At 47.0% G+C, this 22888-nt stretch overlaps 9 protein-coding genes across 9 annotated transcripts; 6 read left to right on the top strand and 3 right to left on the bottom strand.

Moving 5' to 3' along the window:
• Positions 1-43: 43 nt before the first annotated feature.
• On the bottom strand, positions 44-6117 carry BHQ10_004162 (uncharacterized protein; the record flags this gene model as incomplete). Its single annotated transcript, XM_040876498.1, has 7 exons — positions 44-254; positions 314-828; positions 900-1271; positions 1333-1418; positions 1483-3511; positions 5058-5680; positions 5730-6117. 7 exons carry the CDS (start codon positions 6115-6117, stop codon positions 44-46), a joined length of 4224 nt encoding a protein of 1407 aa, XP_040732666.1.
• Positions 6118-6970: 853 nt separating this feature from the next.
• Positions 6971-8077, top strand: BHQ10_004161 (uncharacterized protein; the record flags this gene model as incomplete). The annotated part of the gene is made up of 1 exon (XM_040876497.1): positions 6971-8077. One exon carries the CDS (start codon positions 6971-6973, stop codon positions 8075-8077), a length of 1107 nt encoding a protein of 368 aa, XP_040732665.1.
• A 948-nt stretch (positions 8078-9025) lies between these two features.
• Positions 9026-10110, bottom strand: BHQ10_004160 (uncharacterized protein; the record flags this gene model as incomplete). The annotated part of the gene is made up of 3 exons (XM_040876496.1): positions 9026-9074; positions 9145-9637; positions 9780-10110. 3 exons carry the CDS (start codon positions 10108-10110, stop codon positions 9026-9028), a joined length of 873 nt encoding a protein of 290 aa, XP_040732664.1.
• A 330-nt stretch (positions 10111-10440) lies between these two features.
• Positions 10441-11920, top strand: BHQ10_004159 (uncharacterized protein; the record flags this gene model as incomplete). Its single annotated transcript, XM_040876494.1, has 3 exons — positions 10441-10853; positions 10906-10938; positions 11005-11920. The coding sequence occupies 3 exons, from the start codon at positions 10441-10443 to the stop codon at positions 11918-11920; spliced, it is 1362 nt and encodes a 453-aa protein (XP_040732663.1).
• A 758-nt stretch (positions 11921-12678) lies between these two features.
• BHQ10_004158 (uncharacterized protein) lies at positions 12679-13317 on the top strand (the record flags this gene model as incomplete). The annotated part of the gene is made up of 1 exon (XM_040876493.1): positions 12679-13317. One exon carries the CDS (start codon positions 12679-12681, stop codon positions 13315-13317), a length of 639 nt encoding a protein of 212 aa, XP_040732662.1.
• A 57-nt stretch (positions 13318-13374) lies between these two features.
• BHQ10_004157 (uncharacterized protein) lies at positions 13375-14298 on the bottom strand (the record flags this gene model as incomplete). Its single annotated transcript, XM_040876492.1, has 1 exon — positions 13375-14298. One exon carries the CDS (start codon positions 14296-14298, stop codon positions 13375-13377), a length of 924 nt encoding a protein of 307 aa, XP_040732661.1.
• Positions 14299-14500: 202 nt separating this feature from the next.
• Positions 14501-15175, top strand: BHQ10_004156 (uncharacterized protein; the record flags this gene model as incomplete). Its single annotated transcript, XM_040876491.1, has 2 exons — positions 14501-14561; positions 14625-15175. 2 exons carry the CDS (start codon positions 14501-14503, stop codon positions 15173-15175), a joined length of 612 nt encoding a protein of 203 aa, XP_040732660.1.
• Positions 15176-17556: 2381 nt separating this feature from the next.
• On the top strand, positions 17557-18110 carry BHQ10_004155 (uncharacterized protein; the record flags this gene model as incomplete). Its single annotated transcript, XM_040876490.1, has 3 exons — positions 17557-17588; positions 17638-17836; positions 17889-18110. The coding sequence occupies 3 exons, from the start codon at positions 17557-17559 to the stop codon at positions 18108-18110; spliced, it is 453 nt and encodes a 150-aa protein (XP_040732659.1).
• Positions 18111-20797: 2687 nt separating this feature from the next.
• On the top strand, positions 20798-22008 carry BHQ10_004154 (uncharacterized protein; the record flags this gene model as incomplete). Its single annotated transcript, XM_040876489.1, has 2 exons — positions 20798-21155; positions 21251-22008. The coding sequence occupies 2 exons, from the start codon at positions 20798-20800 to the stop codon at positions 22006-22008; spliced, it is 1116 nt and encodes a 371-aa protein (XP_040732658.1).
• Between the last annotated feature and the right edge of the window lie 880 nt (positions 22009-22888).

Here is a 22888-nt window from a genome sequence, read left to right as displayed (position 1 = left end):
TCATTACAATACTCCTTGTGTGTTTGTTGCTGAAGGCGACAAATCAATTGCATGGATAATTGGCGCTGTATGTGTTCTGGTAGAGGGCGTTGTTCCAATTCGCTCTTGCTTCGTCCGCGCCACAGACCGGAATGTTGACAATTCCAGGTGCTCTGTTGTTCAGTTCGAGGAGCTGATCGACCGTGTTTGGATCAAGCGGATCAGCATGATTTTGGCCATTTTGTTTATTGTTCGCATTGTAGGTATTCACTGCCCTAATAAAGTGTCAGTATGAGTTGGAAGCATAACCGAAAGATTGGAACATGACTCTAACCCCTGGACGAGGTCGTCTCTCGTAAGGCCTTGCCACGGGATGTTTGCAGCAGTCAACTGGTCGGAACCCGGCAAAGGATCGAATGCACCTGCACAGGAGTGTTCTGGTGGTGGTACGATACCATGTATCGTATCATTGCCCTCTGGTTGATTGACATTGTTGGTATTTGGTGGAGGGCTGGAGCAAATCACCGGTTTTATACATCCTACCAGGAAGTATTGCATGTTGTCATTACCACAAACCAAGGTTGCGGTGGGATCGGAGAGGTAGCCAGAGACTGACGTTAGCAAAACGTCGCCACAAGCTATCCCCGTAGAAAGCACAAAGGGGTTGACGGCGACAGGGGAAAGCTGCCAAGTCATAGGGATGAAGACTGAATAGATGGCCAACAGCAGATTCTTTTGGATGCCGTTTTCATCGGGAACCGAGAAATTGGGCTCGACTAGTTGGCCGCCAGTGATCAAACCGTGCAGCGTTGTAATGTTGTCGGGGTTTCCGCTGAAGAGATTGCTGTTCTATCAATTATTCAGCACATGTTTTGTTTTGTATAGCAGACAGAATCAGAAGCAACTCCAAAATCTCTTACCAGAGTATCGATCGAATCGTAGAAGACCGAAACCATATTGTTCAGGTTGGTACTCAGTTCATTCGACGTATTGATACCAGTGTCTGCAGCTGCAACATCTTTACTGATGGTGACGCCATTGGAGACGAGCGCGTTGACGCTGTCTTTCAGCGTGCCCAAGTTGTTCCCGTTCTTGAAGAAGTTGAGATCCTTGAAAACGGAATTCCACAACGGCGCCACCCCAAGTGCATATACGAGCCCAAAGACGTCCATGAAGATCTTGAATGCTTCGTTATCTGTTGGAAAGTCACTGAACGTGGACGTAATTGGACCGATCGCCGATCCTGCTTGGGGGTCAACTTTGCCGACTGCATCGTAGAAGTCCCACAAACACTATGACAACTAAGTCAGCAAACGAACGACATGCCAACTCCTGACATCGAACTGGACGTACACTTTCCAGAAGCTGGAATGAGTTCATGATCAGAGCTCCTGCCGCACTTAGGTCGGCGCTACAACTTAGGTCCGGGTTTTGGCAACCTGAAGAGAAGAGTCAGCAATTCGTGCTTGCTCACACATACACCTATAGAACTGTACGCTTTACCATTTGAGGCAGCCAGATTCCCGCAATCCAAATTCTTCACGCTACCGCCAAAGAAGTCGCTTATTGCCCATGAGAATGCTTTTTCGGTACTCTTGTGAGCGTTCCAATAGCTGATTGCCTGCGTCCAAGCATCTTCAGCTTTTGCACCTGCCCATTGTGTCTGGGCTGGCGCGCTTGCAGCCACCGAAGGATCGGAGCATGGCACTTGGCTAAACGATCCGGGGTTGCTTCCTGATGGATCAATGTACGTACAAGGGGGCGGGCAGTAATTTCGACTGCACGCAAAATTGCAAAGCCCGTCATATAGATCAGGATTCATGCCAGGCGCAGCATATCCAGCTCCCTTGGTGACTGGAGGCGGCTCGTTCAATGAGCCCGATTTTGTACATGAGCAGGAATGCATTGGACAGTATCCATAATTACAGGCATAATTGCAGAGCCCCTCGAGGTCCCCATTGCCCGTTCCTGCAATACAGGCCACAGGCAAGAAATCTGAGACTGTTGGCGTTGCGAGAGGAACTGGTGTAAGGCCACAAGCTGTCGGTGGACAATAATCGTGGTTACAGGCCCAGCTACACAGACCGCTGTAACTGGCATCCTCTCCGGCAATGGGATAGCCACCAACGTTTTTGGGTGTTGGTTTTGGCTTTTGTCCGCCCATTTGATTGCAAGTACATGCGCCTTCGGGACAGTATCCATACTGACATGTGAATTCGCAAAGCCCGATGAAGTTGTTGACGCTTGTGCCGGCGATACAGACTCGTTCCGACAGAGGCAGAGGAGGACTTGCCGCCGGGACAGTGCCCGATGCCATTGCTGATCCCACCCAGGCGTTCCAGTTCTGAATGTTGTTATTGGGGCAGGTGACGCCAATAATCGGCCCGGACTCGGTCGCAATGGCTTTTCCATTACGAGAGATGGTCACGACAACTTCGCCTACGCTGTTGAACGGTACACTGCCGTGATAGATCCCAACACCGCTCGGGGGCTTGATCACCCACTCGCCAGCTTGACTATCTCCACCTATACTTACCGTAACGTCAGCATCTGAAGTCAACAGTGCGGCGTAAAAGACCTTGTCCTGCACAACTTTGTTGGGTGGAAACTCTATCTGCAATTGGCTCGCAGTGTTGCCCGTGGTGCCTCCATCCGAACAATCATCACCATAAGTGAGCCGATACCACACCACTAGGAATTCCTGAGTTACTGCGGCGTTGCCAGTCTTGTAGGTGTCAATCAGGAAAGGAAGGAAAAGACGCCAACCGTCGTGCGGCATATTTGCAGCGTAGTTGAATGGGGCTTCGCCGATTGTGAAGGCGGCAAATTCATTATCACGAAGGGGCCCAATATAATGAGACTCGCCGTAGTCGTTCCAACTGATGATCTCAACGAATTGAGGTTGGAGATATAGGATTTGCTCCCAACGATCAAGCCACAAGGAGTCTCCTCGCCACAACCAGTTTTTGTTGTAACCAGGCAAATTGGTGTAGAACCAAGGAGACACTGGCATCATATAAGGCATACCGTTCAGATATTGTCGATAGGAGGCATCAACGAATGTTTGCATGTTATTTGCACCCCATGGCCACGCGGCCCATGAAAAGAGTCCATCAGGAACACCAGGAGCTACTTCCAGGGCCGACTTTGCTCCGAGCGAGGACCAATCCGGCATGAAGAAGATGCCGCCCACTTGGCTTTTGATTGAAGGCCAGTCTGTGGCATTTCCCGGACCCTCGAATGTCGAGACAAATGGTAGACCATTCGTGTAGTAGTACGCACCATTGCCTTTATAGTTCTGAAGCTTCGATACAACGTCAGATATCGGCCATGGACCCGACCCTGCATAGTCAAAGGAGAAGAAGAGCTTGAAGCCCTTGTTATTGGCCGCACTGAAAGCGTTCGGCAGCTGTGCGTTATTGACTGGGTCACCGTGAGCCATGTTCAGCGCAAAGGCGTCAATATGAGCATCTTGGGCCAGTCCGATTTCGGCCTCCCAATCGCTCACAGAGAAACTGGCACTATTGGTGACCTGGGCTACAGTCAGCATCCAGTTTTCATTTCACCCGTGGTTCTTCATGAGGTGGAAGAGTTAGAAAACACCATAAAATGGGCAAAGACGGCTCTTGCGTCGACATAGTCCAAGGCGAGCGCCAGCAACAGCACAAGAAATGCGAACATGGTCTCCCTGCTGTAGCTCTCTCAACAACTCAACAAGAATGATACCAGACACGAAGGGAAATAAAAACAGTCAGACAGACGCCTATAACTCCATCTATATATATACGCACAAATTATTTTAGCATCCATTCCGCTTCATTCTTTTGTAGTCTCTAAACCCAATTAATCGGCGTATATATCTATAATTAAATTACTACATTCCGTATTAGATATAGAAGAGTAAGCCTGATGTAAAATAGAGTGACCTCGTTGTAAGCCTAAAAGAGTAACCAGTCAGTAGTAGAAAGTATAATCTTAAGTTTATGTACGAAATTGCGGCTGAAGGCGCTAAACAGGGCTTTGAGGCTGCAACTCCGCACGTGGCTGCTAACATGTAGCTACTATTACGACCCCCTAGGTTTCTAGCGCGGTTAATAGCGTACTGTGGGAGTAATCACTACAGCTAGGTTACTCTATTAGGCTTACAACGAGTTCACTTGGCTAGATAGATGGCTCCATTACAGAGTATAATCTAATTCTAAGATAATCAACCTTTGGTCCACTTGGGAAGCAGGACGCCTTAACGATATACAAGCTTTAATATAGCAGCGGATAGTATATTCCCTGCCTCCCTATCATATGATATACATTCATTCGGCGGGTCAATCTGTTATGGCTGTCGTCCATTCACCATTCAATTTGCACGACAATCTGCATGGAAGATAATCAGTCGCTAGTTATAATATAAGTTAAAAAAACGATTCCCAGTGTAGAGCTTTACATATAGTCCAGACCAGAATGATCCTATCTTTTATAATGCCTCTGTATATAGTATATGTCGTATCCACTTAGCTGGTATACACACATATGCTTCTCAAATAGGCCTAGACAAGCCAAAGTCAGCCCACTCATCTTGAAGGCTCGACATTTGCTTGGTTATTGGACTGGCGAATCACCGGCTTAAAAACATCCTTATTCTATCACTCAGTCAAAGAACGAGAGACTGGACTGATTAAATCCACTCGGATGTGGACAAACTCGTTGACCCTGGTCACTTGACACAGTGACTTAATTGTAGTTTACTAAACATCTTTACAAGCTTATATATTAGTCTTACTAATCTAATCATAGTAGTCAAAAGCATACTTAGTTCTAATCAGGGAGTATAAGCAGTGAGGGTTGGAACACTAAAATAGAAGGGGAAGTCACGGCGTGTCAGGAAAAATCAAGTTCGTAAGTATTTTACACAAATCCTCCTAGCGACCAAATGTGCAGCTCGGTATGATTGACGCGCTCAAGGCCAACAAGGAATGTGTATCTTTCCCTTGCCGTATCAGACCCTGAGAGCCCACATCATTGATTTCCAAAGTTCATTCGGTAAACACATTCCCCCCCTCGATAACCTCAAAAGCCCTCACAGTATGATCCCAGACTTTCCTCCGCATGTAATCCTTGTCGAAGTTCTCATAAGCCGAAAGCTTGAGATTGTTCTCCCCCTTCCACCCGAGAGAATATACGCCACTGCCAGGTTTCCCATCCGTGCCAATGGCAACACTTCCTTCTCGGTAAGTTCTCGACGGGTCAGAAGATCGGGCCGGATACCGAGAGGAAGCCAGACTCATCATCCTCGCTCCGCTTTCCTCTCGGGGCACTGTGATGAACCTCCCCAATACGGGGTGAAGAATGCGAAATATGATCCTAAACCACAACGGGTGCTCAGAACTGTAAAATGTCGGTCCGATGACGAGTCCCGGGAAGATATGCGTCAAAGCAAGTTTGTTGGGGTATTTCTCTGCTAGCGTCTCCATGAACAAAGTGTGCATATAGATCATATGTGAACGTGCCTGCGAATAGCTGTAGAGTTTCAAGTCTCGAAGCGAGAAGTCTTCGGGGTAGAGTTTTGCTTCGAATCCGGCGGCGTAGACGGAGACTATTCTTGCAGGAAGAGTTGATTTGAGGAGCAAGGGAAGTAGTTGGACGATGATTCTCATTCGGGAATAGTACATCAGAGACATGGTCAGATCAAGTCCTTCTTCCGTCTCTGTAGGGTATTAGAATCATGACATGTCTAGTGGCCTTGAGATACACACCTGTTCTTGAAAGCCATATCGACCCACCCTGAGACATCATCAAGTAGTCAATTCGCGCATCCGAGCTCTCCTTTTGTTCCCGCTGGATGATTTCGGCGCAGACTCGGTCGACATTCTTGATCAAAGAAAGATCATCGATCTTGAGGAAATGATATTGACCCTGTTCATATAATCCACGGCATTCAGCGATAATCTCTTCAGCGGCGGTGGCATTTCTGCCGACAATGTAAGCACGCAACCCTCTACCTTTGTGCTCGGCTTCGGCGGCGACTAGGGCACGCAAGGATTGATGGCCGATGCCTGATGTGCCTCCAAAGAAGACGGCGACCAAGGGCTGGCTTTGAACGAGGGTAGCGTTTGCTTTGCGAACTTCTGTCAATTCGACCATGGCGTGGAGAGGTTGAGATTTTGGAGAGTTTAGGTCGCACGAATAAATACTTGAGACGGAGGAATGCTTTTCATGGGAGGCCTGGCACTCATATTTATACTTGTCCTTTTCTGCATCAAGGAACTTGGAAGCGTCATAGTATCGATCTTCTGAGTGAGATATAGTTCGTCCATGTAAAGTGAAGCTCGAGAAATCAGCAAGAGATCGATATCGTACAGCGTAAAAAAATCCTAATATGATCTAGCTCGAGATCACAAGAGCTGATTGGCTGATACAGACCGTCCCGATTTGAATTCAAGGCCCGCTTGGAGCTTGGAATGACCAATAAATGCCAGCCAGCGTATAAATTGCCGTTTTGAGCAAGCGGCTCTTTTAGGCTCATCGACCTTCCAGCTGCTCCAAGTTTCAATGACCTTTCACTCTCCAATACCTTGATTGAATTGAAAGTCTTTCTGAAAATTATCTACAATCTTGGTCTTGATTCAATGCGAACCTGTCTGTTTAGCTGTGAGAGTCGTTATCATGGTGCCTAGTATTATCATAGCTCCATGGGTCTATCGTGCTAGTATCCATCTCTTTCACGATATTTTTAATTGTTCAACTTACTTCATCACATAAGATCACATTCTGCAATCTTTACAACGATCTGACTACTTAATCTTGATCTGAGATTCAATGTCTCAAAGACGATTCCATACAAAAAGTCGTCATGGCTGCGTACAGTGCAAGCAAAGCCGCAAAAAGGTGAGAGAATGAAAACTTCTGGTATTCTTGTCTGACGTATTAGTGCGACGAAAACCGCCCTCAATGCGGGCGATGCGAAAAGGCTGAACAGCATTGTTCGCTCTCTGAAATGTCGTCAAACTTGATGTTCATTTCCAGCGATCCTACAACGGAGCGCTATAAGAAGATTGCAAGTACCGTTGAGTCACGGCCTGGTAGTGATTTGACACCATCGTCAATGATCTCTCGTGGACCAAGTACTGATACTTCACCGGCCGACACGTCAACCTCTCCATCTTTTACATCCACCTCAGAAAGTAATGTCGCCGACTCACATTTCAGCGATACAGAACGAGAACGGCTCCGCTTGATGCACCACTACACTCTACATACAGCAAAGACTCTCGCAGACCTCAGCATTCCCACAGACAGAGATCAAACAATTTGGCACAACTTTGCTGTTGAGCTGGCCCTTGAGAACGATTTGATGCTTCACGGTCTATTGAGTCTGAGTGCGCTCCATCTGGCATTGAGCGGTATCTCTAAAGCACGACATACAATACTAGCAATCCATCACCACGATCTCGGATTGGCATTGTTTCGCCCCTACCTCACCAATATCACGGCTCAAAATTACGAATCGATTTTTGGGTTTACGTGTATAGTCATGCTCTACGCATTCGGCATACAGAGATGTTCCGAGTCAACTGCGAATACTATCGAAAAGGTCCACCAAATCCTCACACTGATTTCGAATTCGCGACCAATCACCAAGTCTCACATCCAGGCATTAAGACATAGTCGATGGTCTATAATGATGATGCCAGAGCCGTATCCAACCTTAGACGAAAAGCTATCCGATGAAATGGAAGCCATGTTAGCAAAGCTCATGCAACGCGTCTCGATCACCGCTATAACGCCGAGCCAAGCCGAGACATATGTCGCAGTCATCCAAAGCCTGAGATACGTCCTCATCCTCACCTCGACTCCTCGACCAGCACATGTCACACTAGTCATATTCCCAATGCTGAATCCAAGCGAGTACTGGGATATGATGTTAAATCATGATCCGCTTGCACTTGCGGTTTTGGCGAATTATGCTGTTACGATTCATCGGCTAGGACGTAGTATATGGATGGAAGGATGGGGGAAGGAGATGGTCGATGCGGTGCATGCGATTCTTGCGCCTGAATGGCATGATTGTATATCGTGGGCTCTCGATGAGACGAGAGAGTAATCACATCCATATGACATATATAATAGTTCTATCACCTTGTATAGAAATGTATATATGGGAACGTTGGGAACGTAGATAAGATATCTTCTCATGTAAAAGGGAACACCCTAAAGTATCGACCCTTCCCATATGAGGAGTAGTCCAGAAAATAAGAAATCTCACATAGGATCTATCCCTTAGAACCTTTCAATTATATCTAATGGCTGAGCCAACTCGAGTAGTGGCAAGGGTGCTCCGCCAGCACCGAGTGAACCTTCATGCGGATTAGTGTTGTGAGATAACAATCTATCAAAGCAACCCTTTCAGCTAAGGGACTTTAGCAAGGCTTCCAAAGAGAGGCAGCTCTACTCGCAAGATTCCATGTCTCAACATCATGGGAATATCCCTGAGTGCAACCAGCGTCCACAAGCCAAACGCAAAATGTGACACTCGCTCAATCATAAACCCTAGGGCAGCTCTATCGACGTAAAACTAAGCACACAGCAAGGAAGGGAGAAGGGAGACTTTGTGTGAGAGCTCGCTACGGCTCTTTATGGCGCGTAGGCTCCATGGCGGTGCCTGGTTGGGAAGGCATGTCAACAAAGGAATATCTCGTCGTAGGTGGGCAGGGCTTAGGGCTCAGAGTTCCCGTGACGGTGCCGGAAAGGGCAGACCTCAGCTTGCAAGGCCTACAACTGTCACACAAAGGAAATAAGGTCTTTAAGACGGATTCGATCGTATTTTCCCGTCAATACTCGACTGCTATGCTTCAAGAACTGAGAAAAGCCTCTCTAGAAGAATACTTACTAGGACCCACGAGCTACACTGCCAACCAGCGCCCTCTCTACCGATCTACGGAACATGGTTTTGATCAGTCATTCTAAATGGCAACTGAACCAGTAATCCAATCGTATATTTTATATACCACGTTCGGACGACGGGTTACCGTCATCTCCATGTGAATATAACTTAGCTAGGTATTGCGCTCCCAATGAATACGACCTCAACTGCAGCAAATCTAGGCGACAGAAATGTCAGTTTTGGGTGGATATATTGAAGCCTTGGTGTTTTGCGTAGGGGAAACATACGTAGCTGTAGCAGCGAATATTTCCACTCTCCGCGCAGAGCTGCAGGTGGCAAGAACACAGGCAAAGGCGGCTGTAAAGGCAAGAGTAATACAAATCCTCTGCACCGTATTTTTCACAACATAAAGAACCAGGATTGCGATAACCGGCAAGATTGAGGAGATCACAGTCGCAAAAATTGTGCTAGCCATATTGATTTTCGAGTCATCGTAGGAAATCAAGCCGCTCTCTTCGTCAACGACCTTCCCAAGCCCGTGTTTCTCACCCCATGTGCGATGAAATATACCAACAACAATACGAGTAATCCACCGGGAGAATAGATCCATTTCACCTGCTGGTACTAAAAGGGTCAGGTAGGCGGAAGGGTTTTCGTCATCCCAGATCTGATCTTCAGTCCCTTTCTGGAAGTTATTGCCTCCCTTAGAATCTTGGAGCCAGTCCTGAAGAATTGAAATATGTGATTTCCGCGGTCTCGCTATTCTGTTCACCGCATTTACTACCTTCCTGGTTAGTGAATGGCCCCAAGGAATGATGAGGGCTTCTTGGGACACCTTGTAGCAAAAGATCATCTATAGGCAAGGTAAGTTCACGAGATGGAAGGCTTGGTATTTGAGGATTGATCAAGACCATGGACGTACTATATTCTTTCATCCGAGAGCGCAACTGCAACATCGTTTGATATTGGCGACCTTCGTCGCCCTGGGACTGATGCAAAAGCAGGAACCGCTTTGAAAACTCCCTTCTTGTAGCATCATTGGAGACATCATCTGAGCGATAGAGGAATCCGAACTTGTGTCGTAAATCATTTATTTCAGCCTGGAGACTTAACAAATTGAAGATGTTAATCTCGTTGAAGTTACGAAAGATCGCAAAGCTAGCATCGTTGCTCATCACATTTGCAAGTCGGTGATACCCCTGGGGTTTGCTTGCCATTATCTCCTCCACCATATTCTCCTGCTTTGCAGTCATATTTTCAGCTGGACAGCGAGACAGAATTATTTCATAGGCACCGACAATGCTCCTTTGAAGTCCACTTCACTTTAGGGCACGTTATTTTAATTTCGTCCGAGCCACCTTATAATGTCCTAGGCCGCTGGGCTTGCAGAAGCTGAAACCCCATAGCCAATCAGCCTCGGCTGCGAAAGCCACCAGCGTATCGCCTGAATTGGTCCTTATGAACAAACAACCGGGGTCAATAATCCGAGTTCGCTGTAAAAGTCTCAAAAATATATGGGCAGCCTACTCCCGAATTCCTGAGTGCAACGTTTTGTCCTTCGGATTCTTGGGAGTGGTGTCCAGATGGCAGACCCTCTTACACTAGTCTTTGCCATATTCTCGATCGTATCGAGCACGACAGCTTTTTCGACGACCCTCTATGACACTTCAAGGAGGGTCAGAGACTACGAGCCGGAGCTGAAAAAGCAGCTAGATGATATTTCAGTCCTTGTCGCTGTCCTTCAGGAATGCGGCGCTTTATTCTCGTCCGATATACGGATACCAGAGGCTGCAGAGGGGGCCATGGACACGTGCGTCAGCCGGCACCATGATCTCGTCGCTGTGATGCATCAGATTGAGGTTTACCGTTCCCGACGACCGTCATGGGCTTCAAAATTCCTCCAGAGTGCGCGAATCATTACTCGGGAGAAGGAGCGCAAGGCGGCATTTGATGCGTTCCGGGACTCAGTACTGCTGTTGCGAGATCTCGCCTCTGAGTATGTGGTCGTCGTCCGTGAAAATCTATGCCTCGCGCTAAGTTTGCTTCAGAGTGAGATTGAACCAGCAGCTTGTGGATATGAGGTGAGCAGGGCTAAGTGCTGAAATATCTACCATAAAGTCGAAAAACAATCTGACATTGGTGTCCAGTGCTAGCCTTGCGCAAATAATGTCTGAATATTGCGACGAAGAACCTGGGGAGGATGAAATAGACCGCGAGGATAAACCTCGGGTGCTCACGCATCACCATAGTAGAGACACCGAGGGATCACAGCATCGCCCGCAAAGTGTCACAAGCCACTCAAATCCAAGGCGTGGACGTAAAGCGGCTTTGCAGGAATTCTCCAACCTAGTGAAGTCAAAATTCACGCGCGATATTAGGCTCGTCATTCAAACAACTGTGGAACAGACCCCGTGGCAGTTCAAGTACGTACCAGCTCGAGCAAAGCTGGACACCGGCTGTGAAGAGAATTTAGTATCACTGGAGCTCCTCAAAGCAAATAATCTCCATGAAAGCTTTTTGCGACCCATACCAGAGGGAGATGAAATCCTGCTAGATGGGCTGGAAAGCACTTATATCCCTAAATTCGAGATTCAGCTCGAATGGTACAAAGGGCAGGAGCTGAAAAAAAGGTGCTCCAAGTTCTACGTTGTGGACGACCCGCCATTTGAGATTCTCATCGGAATGAAAAGATTTGGTGACGAATTCACCAGCGACTACCGGATGCCAAACCCCATTTTGACCCTAGCTAGCCGGAGCAAGACAAAAGGTATCTCCCCATCACCGATCGTTGACTCATTGTTTCAAGCAAGATACTCATTCAAAATAGATGAGATCGCTCTGGCACACGCAAACCGCGAGAAAGCAAGGCAGGAAGCAAAGAAACTTGAAATGATTGAACTAGCGGAATTCGCTCGGGAAAGTGTGAATCGGCCAGGGAATCCTGATGGGAACCAAGATGGTCAAGATGGAGCGACAGCTCAAGCGGAACAGTCTAGTACAAATAGCGAGACCACGAGTGGCTCAGCAGAAAAAGCTGACAGCTCAGAGACAAGAAATCAATGACGAATCGAGACCAACGAAATTCTCGTGTCACCTGTCCTGCACCCCGTAGCCTGCAGGAACGGACCCTTCAAAAGTTTATATTGACCACTCTTCTTAAACTTGTCTCACTCATTCTCAGTCCAAAATACTAGTCAAATAGCATTAAATGTTGAACCCGCTAGTAAACACGTCAAATATATTGAAGGAGAATAAGGGTGGCTCCAGATCATAAAACAAAGTTCTCTATTAGAGGTTCTCTGGTCGGAGAAGGTAGCCCTTGATCCATTTTGTGCGTGGATGTCTCGTGGTGTTGACGGTAATGTTAGGAGGTTGTTGCACTTACAGTCATAGGAGATAAGGAGACAGCAAGTAGGACGCTCCATTCAACGATCTTGGGTGTATCTGTCTTGCCAGCTAAGTCACATTTCCAATCTGATGAGCAGATGGATGGCATAGCATTTATCATATTATTTATCACTTATTTTGCTAATTTTCTCGAGGATAATGATGTGGAATCGAGTTGCTGGAAGTGGAGACCGCCCCTTGGAGATTGCACCGTCAGTGACGTCAGAGCTGGCGCCTGAGCGATGGGGGTGCCTAACCTGCTTCTCCTTAGATATCCCTAAGTGACTGCTTAAGCTTCGGGGACGGGCAGGGACCCCAGTCTCCTTAATATCAGCCATGCGTCAATCGCGCGCTTTCTAGGGCTATCTTTCAACACCGCGCACTCGAATAGAGATATCTAGGACGTGATCTATAGTAAATTCCTCTTCTCTAGCATGGCACAAATCCCATCAACATACCCCTTCACGGCCTCTCGACGCATCGTCTCAACCCACGACCCCGCTACCGGCCGCGCGGTCTTCAGCAATCTCCCCGAAAACCCACCGGTTGGCCAGATCCCCAGTGCAGGAGCCAAGACCGAGCCTTCGCGCAATGTAAGAGTCTATTCTACGAACACTTTCCCCGTCAGCGGGCTGTCGCCTGCGTCGCAAGTCACGACTGAAGAAGACGCCAATCTGGATGTCAAAGAGTATGAGGATGAGCTTGAGCATCCTCATCCGCCGGATGGATCGCGGCCCGGTCAGACGACGTGTCGAGTGTTGGAAATGGCGCCAGGCGATGCGGCGCCTATGCATCGGACAATCACGTTTGATTATGGTGTTGTCATTGATGGGGAGGTCGAGTGGGAGCTTGACTCGGGCGAGACTAAAGTCTTGAAGAAGGGCGATATGTGCATACAGCGAGGTACGGCGCATGCATGGAAGAATGTCACGCCAGTCGAGAATAATAACGGGTGGGCGCGGATATTCTTCGTCATGCTTGCTAGCGAAAAGATTCGAGTCACGGACGGAAGAGAGCTGGGGTACGGATTTGGCTTGTCTCGACATGGCGAAGGGTCGAATAGCCCAAAGTAGTGCACCCGTTTTTTGCCCTTATCAATAGCCTTTCTGCTTGTCACCACCCTTTACTTGTTACCTTGCTGCGTATTGTTGTATTTTTGGAAGCAGCGTCTCTAACGAATTGATGATTTCCACGTCCAAACTGTCGGTAACTGTATTGTCTCGATCGAGTAATATGCCCTGCCAGCCAGCGTCCGTCGCGCCTTGGTAGTCTTTTGCAAAATCATCTCCGACATGTATCCGCATCCAGTCAATGTTGTCCAGATCGAATTTGGTCCATTTGTACGTGCTCAGAAGGCGGTTGACTTGCCGGGCTGCTACGTCGTAGATCAGTCGATTCGGCTTTTCATTTCCTGCCTCGTAACTTGTGATGACCATGTTGAGATCGTCCGAATAGAATCCTCTATCCTCCGAGTTCTTACTAAGAGCCTCTTCAAATCCCGGAAGCAGAGTACTAGATCGGTCTTCGTCAGCACGAGTCCGTCCTACCGACAAACCCAACGATCTCAACACAGTCGAAACGCGATCATCCGAGTTCGATATGATGCCCGTCACAATACAATCAAAGTCAGATTGCCAAGTCTTGTATTTCCCCAGCTGATCAAAAAAAGGCTGCACGTCTCCATATAGCGAGTAACCCTCTTGACTAGCAAAAGTCTCAATCAACCTGTCAACCATCCCGGCCGGCAACTTCAAATCCGGTTTGTTAAAAGCATTCGCAAATGTCGAGGTAATCACACCGGTCCACCATTGTTTCGGACCTCCATATTCGCCACGCAGTACCATTTCTCGGCCATAGTTCGGATAGGCCTTGCTCTCGGCTTTGTACGCGTTTTTGAAAGCTGTCTGCAACGTAGCGGGCGCTAAGGGTGTTTCACTCAGTCCGTACGCGTTGGCTACCGAGGCGTATACTTCGGGGATCGGGCGGCGAGGATGGAAAAGAGTCGCGAACGCATCGAAGGTGAGGAGGAGACAGCGGTGGCGTGCGTGTGTCATGGTGTTGGAGTTGAATGTAGATCTGTCAGGAACATTACGCAGGGAGCTTATACATCCTGGGTGGGTCGTGCGGGGAGATTTGTAAACTGATAAAGAGCGAAATCGCCCCTCTTTAAAGTCCGACTGCAGTTGGAGGCTGTCGATGAAGCTGTCATTTATCTTTTGTCATTATTCGTGATTATATTGCAGCGACAGCCGCATCATGTCGAACGACCAGGCTCCTGCGCCTGTATCGGTACTTTTCGTCTGTTTGGGAAATATTTGTAAGTTTCGCGACCTTCATTCTGTACAATTTTTGGTGACTTGCTAATTCCATTTCTACACAGGCCGCTCTACCATGGCCGAGGGCGTCTTTCGATCCCTATGTTCCTCATCACAGCAATACAGCGATCTGATCGACGAAATCGACTCCTCGGGCACGGGCGCATACCACGCAAGCGATTCTCCCGATTACCGCACAATGGCTACTCTGAAACAGCACGGCATCACGAATTACAATCACTCTGCTAGGAAGATTACAAAGGACGACTTTCGGAAATTCGACTATATACTCGCCATGGACGAGTACAATCTCAAAGACCTGTTACGGCTACGCGATAGCATCATCGGCGCACAGTCAGGAAGGACGAAGGGTCGTACGAATAACACGCGATCAACGACCAACGCTACAGAGGACACAGTAACAGCACAAATTGCAGAAGTACGACTATTTGGGGACTTCAATCCTGACGGTACTGTCAACAAGAAGGTCGGCGGAGGTCAAGAGATTGAAGACCCGTATTATGGAGGAATCAACGGCTTCGAGATCGCGTATGATCGAGCGTTGAGGTTTTCGAAGGGATTCTTGGCGTACTTGGAGAAGAAACGGGAGCAGTGATATAAAATGCAGCATGAGAACAGGTGAAGAACAGGCAGTAGTGGATAGATGATACCCATACAATTTATTGAAAATTCCTTCAGAGATTATTAAGGTAAACACCATCAACAGTATATAAATAATCCTGTCACTTACACCGCCTATCAGATCTGGTTAGGGTCAGTCCTATCCTGCCACTACCCTACCCTCCAGTCGGATAAATAATTGACTTCCGTTATACTATTCACATATGACAATAGGAAGCGTATAGATGGCGCTCGATAAACTTCCACTCGAGCTTATCCATTTAATAGCGCACAGTCTCTCTGAGCAGGGTGACCGCTATGCTTTAATTTTATCATGTCGTCGCTTTTACGAACTCCTCATCCACACACTTTATTCCAACGTCACGCTTTTTAAGTCAATTGATAAAACCAGCTGGTATAGTTTTTCTCATACTATCGCGCATAAGCCAGCTCTCGCTGAAGCTGTAAAGAACCTCTACATATATGCATGGGAAGTCAGTAATGGCGCCAAAGATTTTGAATGCGACCCCAATCTCATATCTAAACTACTTGACGAAATACCTCAATCTGATGACGAAAGAGATGAATGGGAGGAGGATGCCAAAGCCGGTATCGCCGATGCATGGCTAGGCTTGATGTTACCACTCCTCCCTAATCTCCAAAGGATCGATATTGTTTTACCATTTGGCTCAGTCTATTTTAACAGCATACTCAGAAAGGCTGCCTTGGGAGATATACAAGCATTTTCAAAACTCGAAGAGGCTTACATTTCATGGCATGACACAAAAAATGCAGTGGCATCCTCATTTCTCATGCCATTTTTCCATTTCCCTAGCATGCGCAAACTGGGAGGGTCCAAGATTGCCGAATATGACCCAATCACCGAAAGCGAGTTCACAGGTGAATTGGCAGAGCTTCCTCTTATTGAATCTTCTGGAATCACACAAATTGATTTCCGAGGCAGCAACAATACCGAGGCCGGAATGTTCCATTTGATTAGGAGTTGCAAGGCGCTAAAATCGTTCAGGCTTGGTTACGGTGGTGTAATGACTTCAGATGATGACTTTCATCCCCGGGCTCTTGTCAGATCTTTGGAGCGCCACAAAACAAGCCTAGAACGCCTCTGGGTGGAGATTGACTGTGATATGGTAACCGAAATGGAGGATGAACCAATTCCGTCTCTTACTGAATTTAGTGTCCTGAAACATCTACATATTCGACTTCCAGATCTCCTTGACTTTCATCAGCATGGCGAGGCGCTACCACAGAATCAATTGAAAGATATTCTTCCACCTTCTCTCAATATCCTATATCTCTCCTGGTGTAGTCGTGCTCATTTGAAGTACCTACCTCGGCAGTTGGATGAGATGATTCAGTCTGGTCGTGAATCACAACTAATGAAATTATACATCGAAGGTGATGGAGAAATAGAGCATACTGATTCTTTAATAGAGCAACTACGAGATATTTGTCGTGCTGCAGGGATTATGTTCGAATTTATAAGTCCTCAGATGAGGTGGGAAATAAGGGATGTGAGGTTGAGAACACGAGAAGAGGATTACCAATCCATGTGGCCTTCCGCGTTTGAGTTTGACATATTTTGAAGATTTTCTTTTTTCGTTTTGCTTAAACGGCTAGTAAAACCTGTACAAGTGAACATACTCGTAGTATCTGATGCAGAATTCAAGTCATTGTATGTACTATACTTGCCACCCTGGTCTCCAGGTATCAACTGTTAGTTTAGGATACATACATGTAGTCAAGTCGAACTGTAATACAGTATGAGAACATGTGAAGAGCAGGAAGTAGTGGAGAGATGGTACCCACACAAACTTTTAAAAATTTCTTCGAATTAACTAGCGACCCTACTAGGAGTACATTTCATTCAATTCAACATATTGTAATTTCCAAAGCTCTTCTCCAGCCCACCGGTGTACCGATGAAATGATGAAAAGGGGATTCGCGTCGCTTGATGGTAGTGTAAGACCAAGGACACAGTGCGAGAGAGCATACGCAAGCGCAGAGACTCTCAAGCGAACTCCAAAAATGAGAATAATCAATGTTGTGTTCAGGTAGAACACTTTCAGAGATTAAACTGAAAAGAACAGATACTACACTTGATCTAAGCCAAAAGGCAAAGAGAGCTGAGGAAAGAAAGAGAAAAGAAATGGAAAGAAGTGGGAGAAATCGCCGTTTATATACCTGGGCAAGTGGCCCGTGCACGGTAGCCTGGCGGTGTTTACACTGTTTGCAGTTTGCACTGTTTGTTCTTACCCGATCATGTGATCCCACAACAATTTCTTCCCTTTTGTCGAAGAATTATTTCCTCTGCCATCCAGGTTCCGACAATACATCCCGAATCGACACAACATCACAATGCCTACCCATCTGTCTAAGACCAGGAAACAGTGAGTCTCACTTTTTGTGTGCACCAGACTCTGAATACTGACAAATCAGTCGCGGCCATGTCTCTGCCGGCCACGGTCGTGTAGGAAAGCACCGCAAGCATCCCGGTGGTCGCGGTATGGCCGGTGGTCAGCACCACCACCGTACCAACCTCGACAAGTACCATCCCGGTTACTTCGGTAAGGTTGGTATGCGCCACTTCCACCTCCAGCGCAATCACGAATGGAAGCCCGTCGTCAACTTGGACAAGGTTAGTTTTCCTTAGCAAATCATTGATCATTTCAAGTACTAACACATCCCAGCTTTGGAGCTTGCTCCCCCAAGAAACTCAAGACAAGTACCTCGCCGAAGGTGCTCCTCAGGATACCGCCCCCGTTATCGACCTACTCGCTCTCGGTTACGCCAAGGTCCTCGGCAAAGGCCGTCTCCCCAACGTCCCCGTTGTCGTCAAGGCTCGCTACGTCAGCAAGGAAGCTGAACGCAAAATCACCGAAGCCGGTGGTCGCATCATTCTCGTCGCATGATTGAATCAATTTATTGGAGGAGAGATAGGAGGATTACAAAGATACCCAGACGGCTCGATAGCTTGGTCGCAGGATCGACCAGCATCGATGCAACCCAAAAGGCGTTTCAGCGTGGTGGCTGGGTGATGATTCGATCGAATTAGCTTATGCTTAGAAATTGAATCATTGCCGAACAGACCAATGTGCGTTCTCGTGCATTTTCTTCCTGTGTGGAATTCATCTACCCGGCCCATGCATGCATTAGTCCGATTGACTGTGCTGCCTGAGGTTTTCAGACGCCGCTCAGACGTTGTCTGCAGATCCGCTAAACAGCGTTGACGGGCACGTAGAAGCTTCCCATATGATGTAGTACGTATGTCGCCAAGGATCAAGGTAAGGTAGTATTTCGTAGTATATGTTTAGACTCCACCCCCCTTTCTCTAATTTATTAGAATTGCAACCTCCAGCATCAAGACTTAATAGCCGTCAATTTCTGTGTAGGACCCTTTGCATATATCATATGATCTGAATTTCCATGGGTCAACATCATCTTGCCTCGCCTCGTCCAACAATCTCCAGATCCTGCGGCGGTTTAACAATGCCCTGGGCAAACATTCTAATATGCCACCAAACTTGAAAGAATCATGTCGAGCCAGTTGTCGGACCAAGAGCTCCCAATCCCACATATCCTCGTCCATGTTGATGCCAGATTGGCCATTTTGTTCATCAATACCTAAGCGTTTGATTGATGTGACGAAACTATCCTGATCCGTCTCCATTGATTCATGTTCTTTTAAATCCCAGAGCCAAGGAAGAATCTGCCCATGAACAAAAGATCTCTCCAAGCCGAGGGAGCAAGGCAGCGAGTGCACTCAGCTGGGGGGTCTGTAAATGGGTGTAAGTAGTGAAATATCTGCTGCTGAATCTCCACAGGAAGTCGACTGAAATGAGATTGGAAAGCTGGGGCAGAGATGCTAGCAGATGATGTTGGAAGCGGTTCAAGATAATATTCAATCTCTGATGCTAAGTCTTCAATGGGGAAAGGAGCAGCCTCGTATTCCTGTTATCGATTAGACGTATCTGGTCAGTATGATTGTTCTATCGTTCACTAGGAACAGTGCGAGAGAGAAAATCAAAGCACGCATACAATCGTATAACGAGATCCCCATGGCCAGTAAATATTCCCGAAAAGGTTGACATGTTTATCATCGTGATATTGACCATTGTAATAATACCGATGTGGCTCTAAAACCTTCCACAAGGGTTTATTATTCTTAGACATCAAGCTGGCGCCCCAATTATCGTGGATCCGAGATTGGTACACCTCATACATCTCACCCAGACTTGTCGGCACGCGGGGACTTTTCTTGCCAGTTCGAAGTATTGTGTCATCGGGGGTCAGACGCATGACATTGGTTCTATATTCTACAAGCCTCCGCATCATATCGAAACATTTCCTGTGTACTCCTACCCAAGGAAAACTTACCCAGGGGTGGTGAAGTGTTCTTGGTCCCTCCGGTTCATCCCAGTGAAAGAATTCGAAGTTCTCTATTTTTAAGGAAGGGTTTAGAAAGACTGGAAAACATGATAGGAGCGAAGCACGAACCTGGAACAGGAAGAATCTCCAATGGCTTCCCGTCACCATGAAATCGTTCTCTCTTGTAATCTTGATCCGAAGGCCTGCGCCTCCATGTCTCCAGATCTGTAACCCGTTGAGGTAATGACGGGCGAATGCCAACTGCATCTAAGCACCATTGGTATTTCTCCTTCTCAAGTTCTAGGACTGGAGCCTGGATGACTGGTCAGGCCAACCCAATAGAGGAAAAATCTCTCGATCACTTACAATCACTCCCACTGGGACACCGCACACGATGCAAAAAGTGTCATTTGTATCAATCCAATCATCGCCACATCTATCTGGAAATATTCCGCGTAAAGGATCGACCATCTCGTGCATGCAATCCGTTTGGTCCAACTTCATGTTGCGTTGCAGTATCATAGCCGTGATTCGGGTCCCTGTGTTATGTACTCGCGTCAATCAGAGTAACACCCTGCAAGCCGCAGAATATTGAACTTAGTTTTATATCATTAAGAGCTCGTATAACCGTTTACAGATATGATATGGTCATTGATCCTTTTAAAAAATATGCGTCTTTAAAATGTAGGTACACGCTAACATTTTTCAAATATGACTGTATACATCTATGGAAGTATGGTAACTGTAATGGACGAGCGAGTCGCGAAATGTTGCATGTAAACACGTCCAACCGTGAACTAGAGAGATAATTCTCGAGTGGCTGACAGATGAGTTTCCCGGGTAACAACCCTGGAAAGCTTGACTGACGTAGACAAGGATAGCATCAATATCTATTTAATACTTCCCGGAGGTGTACTAGATAGACTAGATTGATATTCCTATACTTATAGTAGTTCTAGATTGGTTGCATTCGCCAAATGGCCCTGGTTCCTGATATGCGTTTTAAATGGTAAAATCCTGTTACGCACGTACTACGGACTAATTTGGAGTGAGGCTTGCGCCGGGCCGTTGTCTCGTACAAAACTGCTTCCGGATCGAGGTGTACAGATCGATGAAAGCTGATTGATGATAACTATCCATCCAGTCTCTGGCTATACAAAAGCGATAAAATCGAAACGAAAAAAAGAAGAAAAGATGTTTTGCAGCGTATTTCCAGAGTCTTTCTTCTATCATGGTCTCCTTATCAGCCGTCCAGCAGTCTAACGCCCAAATTAAAACCGGGCAGGTGATCCCGCCTGGCATCGTTGCCGTTTTCGTAGGCGCAACCAGCGGCATCGGTAAAGCCTGTCTCGTCCAGTTTGCGCAGCTCACGGTCTCCCCGCGTATCTACTTTGTTGGGCGCTCGCAGCAGGCGGCGAATGAGATTCTGCAGCATCTGCGTCAGATAAATCCAGAGGGGAAATATACTTTTATCAGGGCTGATGTGAGCTTGCTTCGTAATGTGGATGAAGTATGCGAGCAGATTAGGGCGGAGGAAGAATTTGTCAATGTTTTGTTTTTGAGTCAGGGTACTTTGGATGTCACCACCGGTACGTGAACATTTTATCGAATATTGTGTTGATATTTGTATCTTCACCAAAGAAAAAGATTAAAAAAAAAGGTTGCAACGCTGACCGCAGACCAGACACATCGGAGAAGCTGCCTCTTATTCTCGCATTATCGTATTACTCCCGTATGCGCTTTATTGCCAATCTCTTACCACTTCTCCGCCATGCTTCAACTGTGTCGAGCATCAGCCGAGTGATCACAGTCATGGCTGGGACCAAAGAAGGCCCCATCAGTTCCTCCGAGATTGGTAGAAAACTTGTTGCTCCGTGGAAGGCCCGTGGGCATCTCTGTTCCATGATGACCTTGACCATGGAGCATTTTGCAGAAACTGAAGCGCCCCAAGTCAGTTTTGTGCATGATTACCCTGGATTTGTGAAAACACCTCTTTCGGATTCCATGACGGGAGTTGTTGGCGGCATAATGAGAGGGGTCTTTGCGGTTACTAGTCTTTTCAATAGCAGAAATAGGCGATGGGTGCCTCTTGAAGAAAGTGGCCAACGGCATGTGTTTCTGGCGACGAGTTCGAGGTACCCGCCCAAAGATGGGCACAAAGCTTCGTCATCAAGACATGGTGTGTCGATAGGCGAGGATGGAAGCGGGACGGAGACTGCTGTAGGCAGTAACGGTCAGGTTGGGAGTGGTGTTTACAGTGTTGATGAATTTGGTGAGAGCGCTGATATACATGTTCAGAAGCTCCTGGAGGGATTAAGGCGGAATGGGACCAAAGACCAGATCTGGAGTCATTTACAGCAAGAGTTTAAAAGGATTACGGGCAAGGCGGCGATATGGTCGTCTGCTTCGTCCTCTTCTTCACCATCTCAAACCGCGTCGTAATCTACCAACGCAAAATGATATCGAGCATAAACTTTTTGGTATTGTCTTCTGGTGTGAGATATGATATTGCTGATGAAGAATAGAGGATATATACCCTTGTGGCAACCTTCTACATGGTCACTTCGCTCATTTACTTTGTACTCTAGCTTTATAAAACGATCACACGGTGGATGCTTCGCCAGCGCCATTCTATCTTGAAGATATTTCGTAGAGTCAAAATTAGTATTTTTTGGGTCTCGCTGGCTTAGGGCCAGGTTTCATCCCTTTTCAGTGGCTCCTTCCCCCTTGGTCGCTCTTTCAATTTGGAACACCATCAAGACTAAACACTATAGCATTCTCATGAATTTCTTAATCTCCCCCTCTTCCACCTTCTTTTCTCCCTCTCTGGTCGTCTCCTGTCCATTCTTGTGTGTCTCATCGATTCTCGTATCTCTCTAAGGGTCAATCTGTGCACCTATCTAACTCTCTCTGGTCTTCATCTGCAATGACCAACCCCACAGATAATACTAGAGAGTTTATAGTCGATATTGGTCGGCGTTGCCTAAATGCATGTAAGTCAGCCCATCCACGATTTTCAATTGTGGCACCTAGAATATCTGACTTACCATTTCTTTTCCATTCTCTTCAATGTTCTTCCCCGCGAAGATGCTGTCACAATCACCTTCGTTACGTTCGAATATGTGTTGCAAGGCGGATGCTAGCCAATCATAATACACCCTCGTGGGTCGGTCGACCTTTTCCTTTGTGAGGGATCGATTTTGGTGGCTCTTCATTTCCAAAATGATACTCATGACAGTGTCGAAATCATCCCATGCGTGTGAACTTCTGCTGTCTGGACTTCCTCTGGCAGGATATATCCTTTAAACAGATACGTAAAATC

This window comes from Talaromyces amestolkiae, assembly GCF_001896365.1.
Source record: "Talaromyces amestolkiae strain CIB chromosome Unknown scaffold7.1, whole genome shotgun sequence".
Lineage (NCBI taxonomy): Eukaryota > Fungi > Ascomycota > Eurotiomycetes > Eurotiales > Trichocomaceae > Talaromyces > Talaromyces amestolkiae.
Note: the sequence above shows the minus strand (reverse complement) of the source record. Positions and strands in the feature narration are given on the sequence as shown.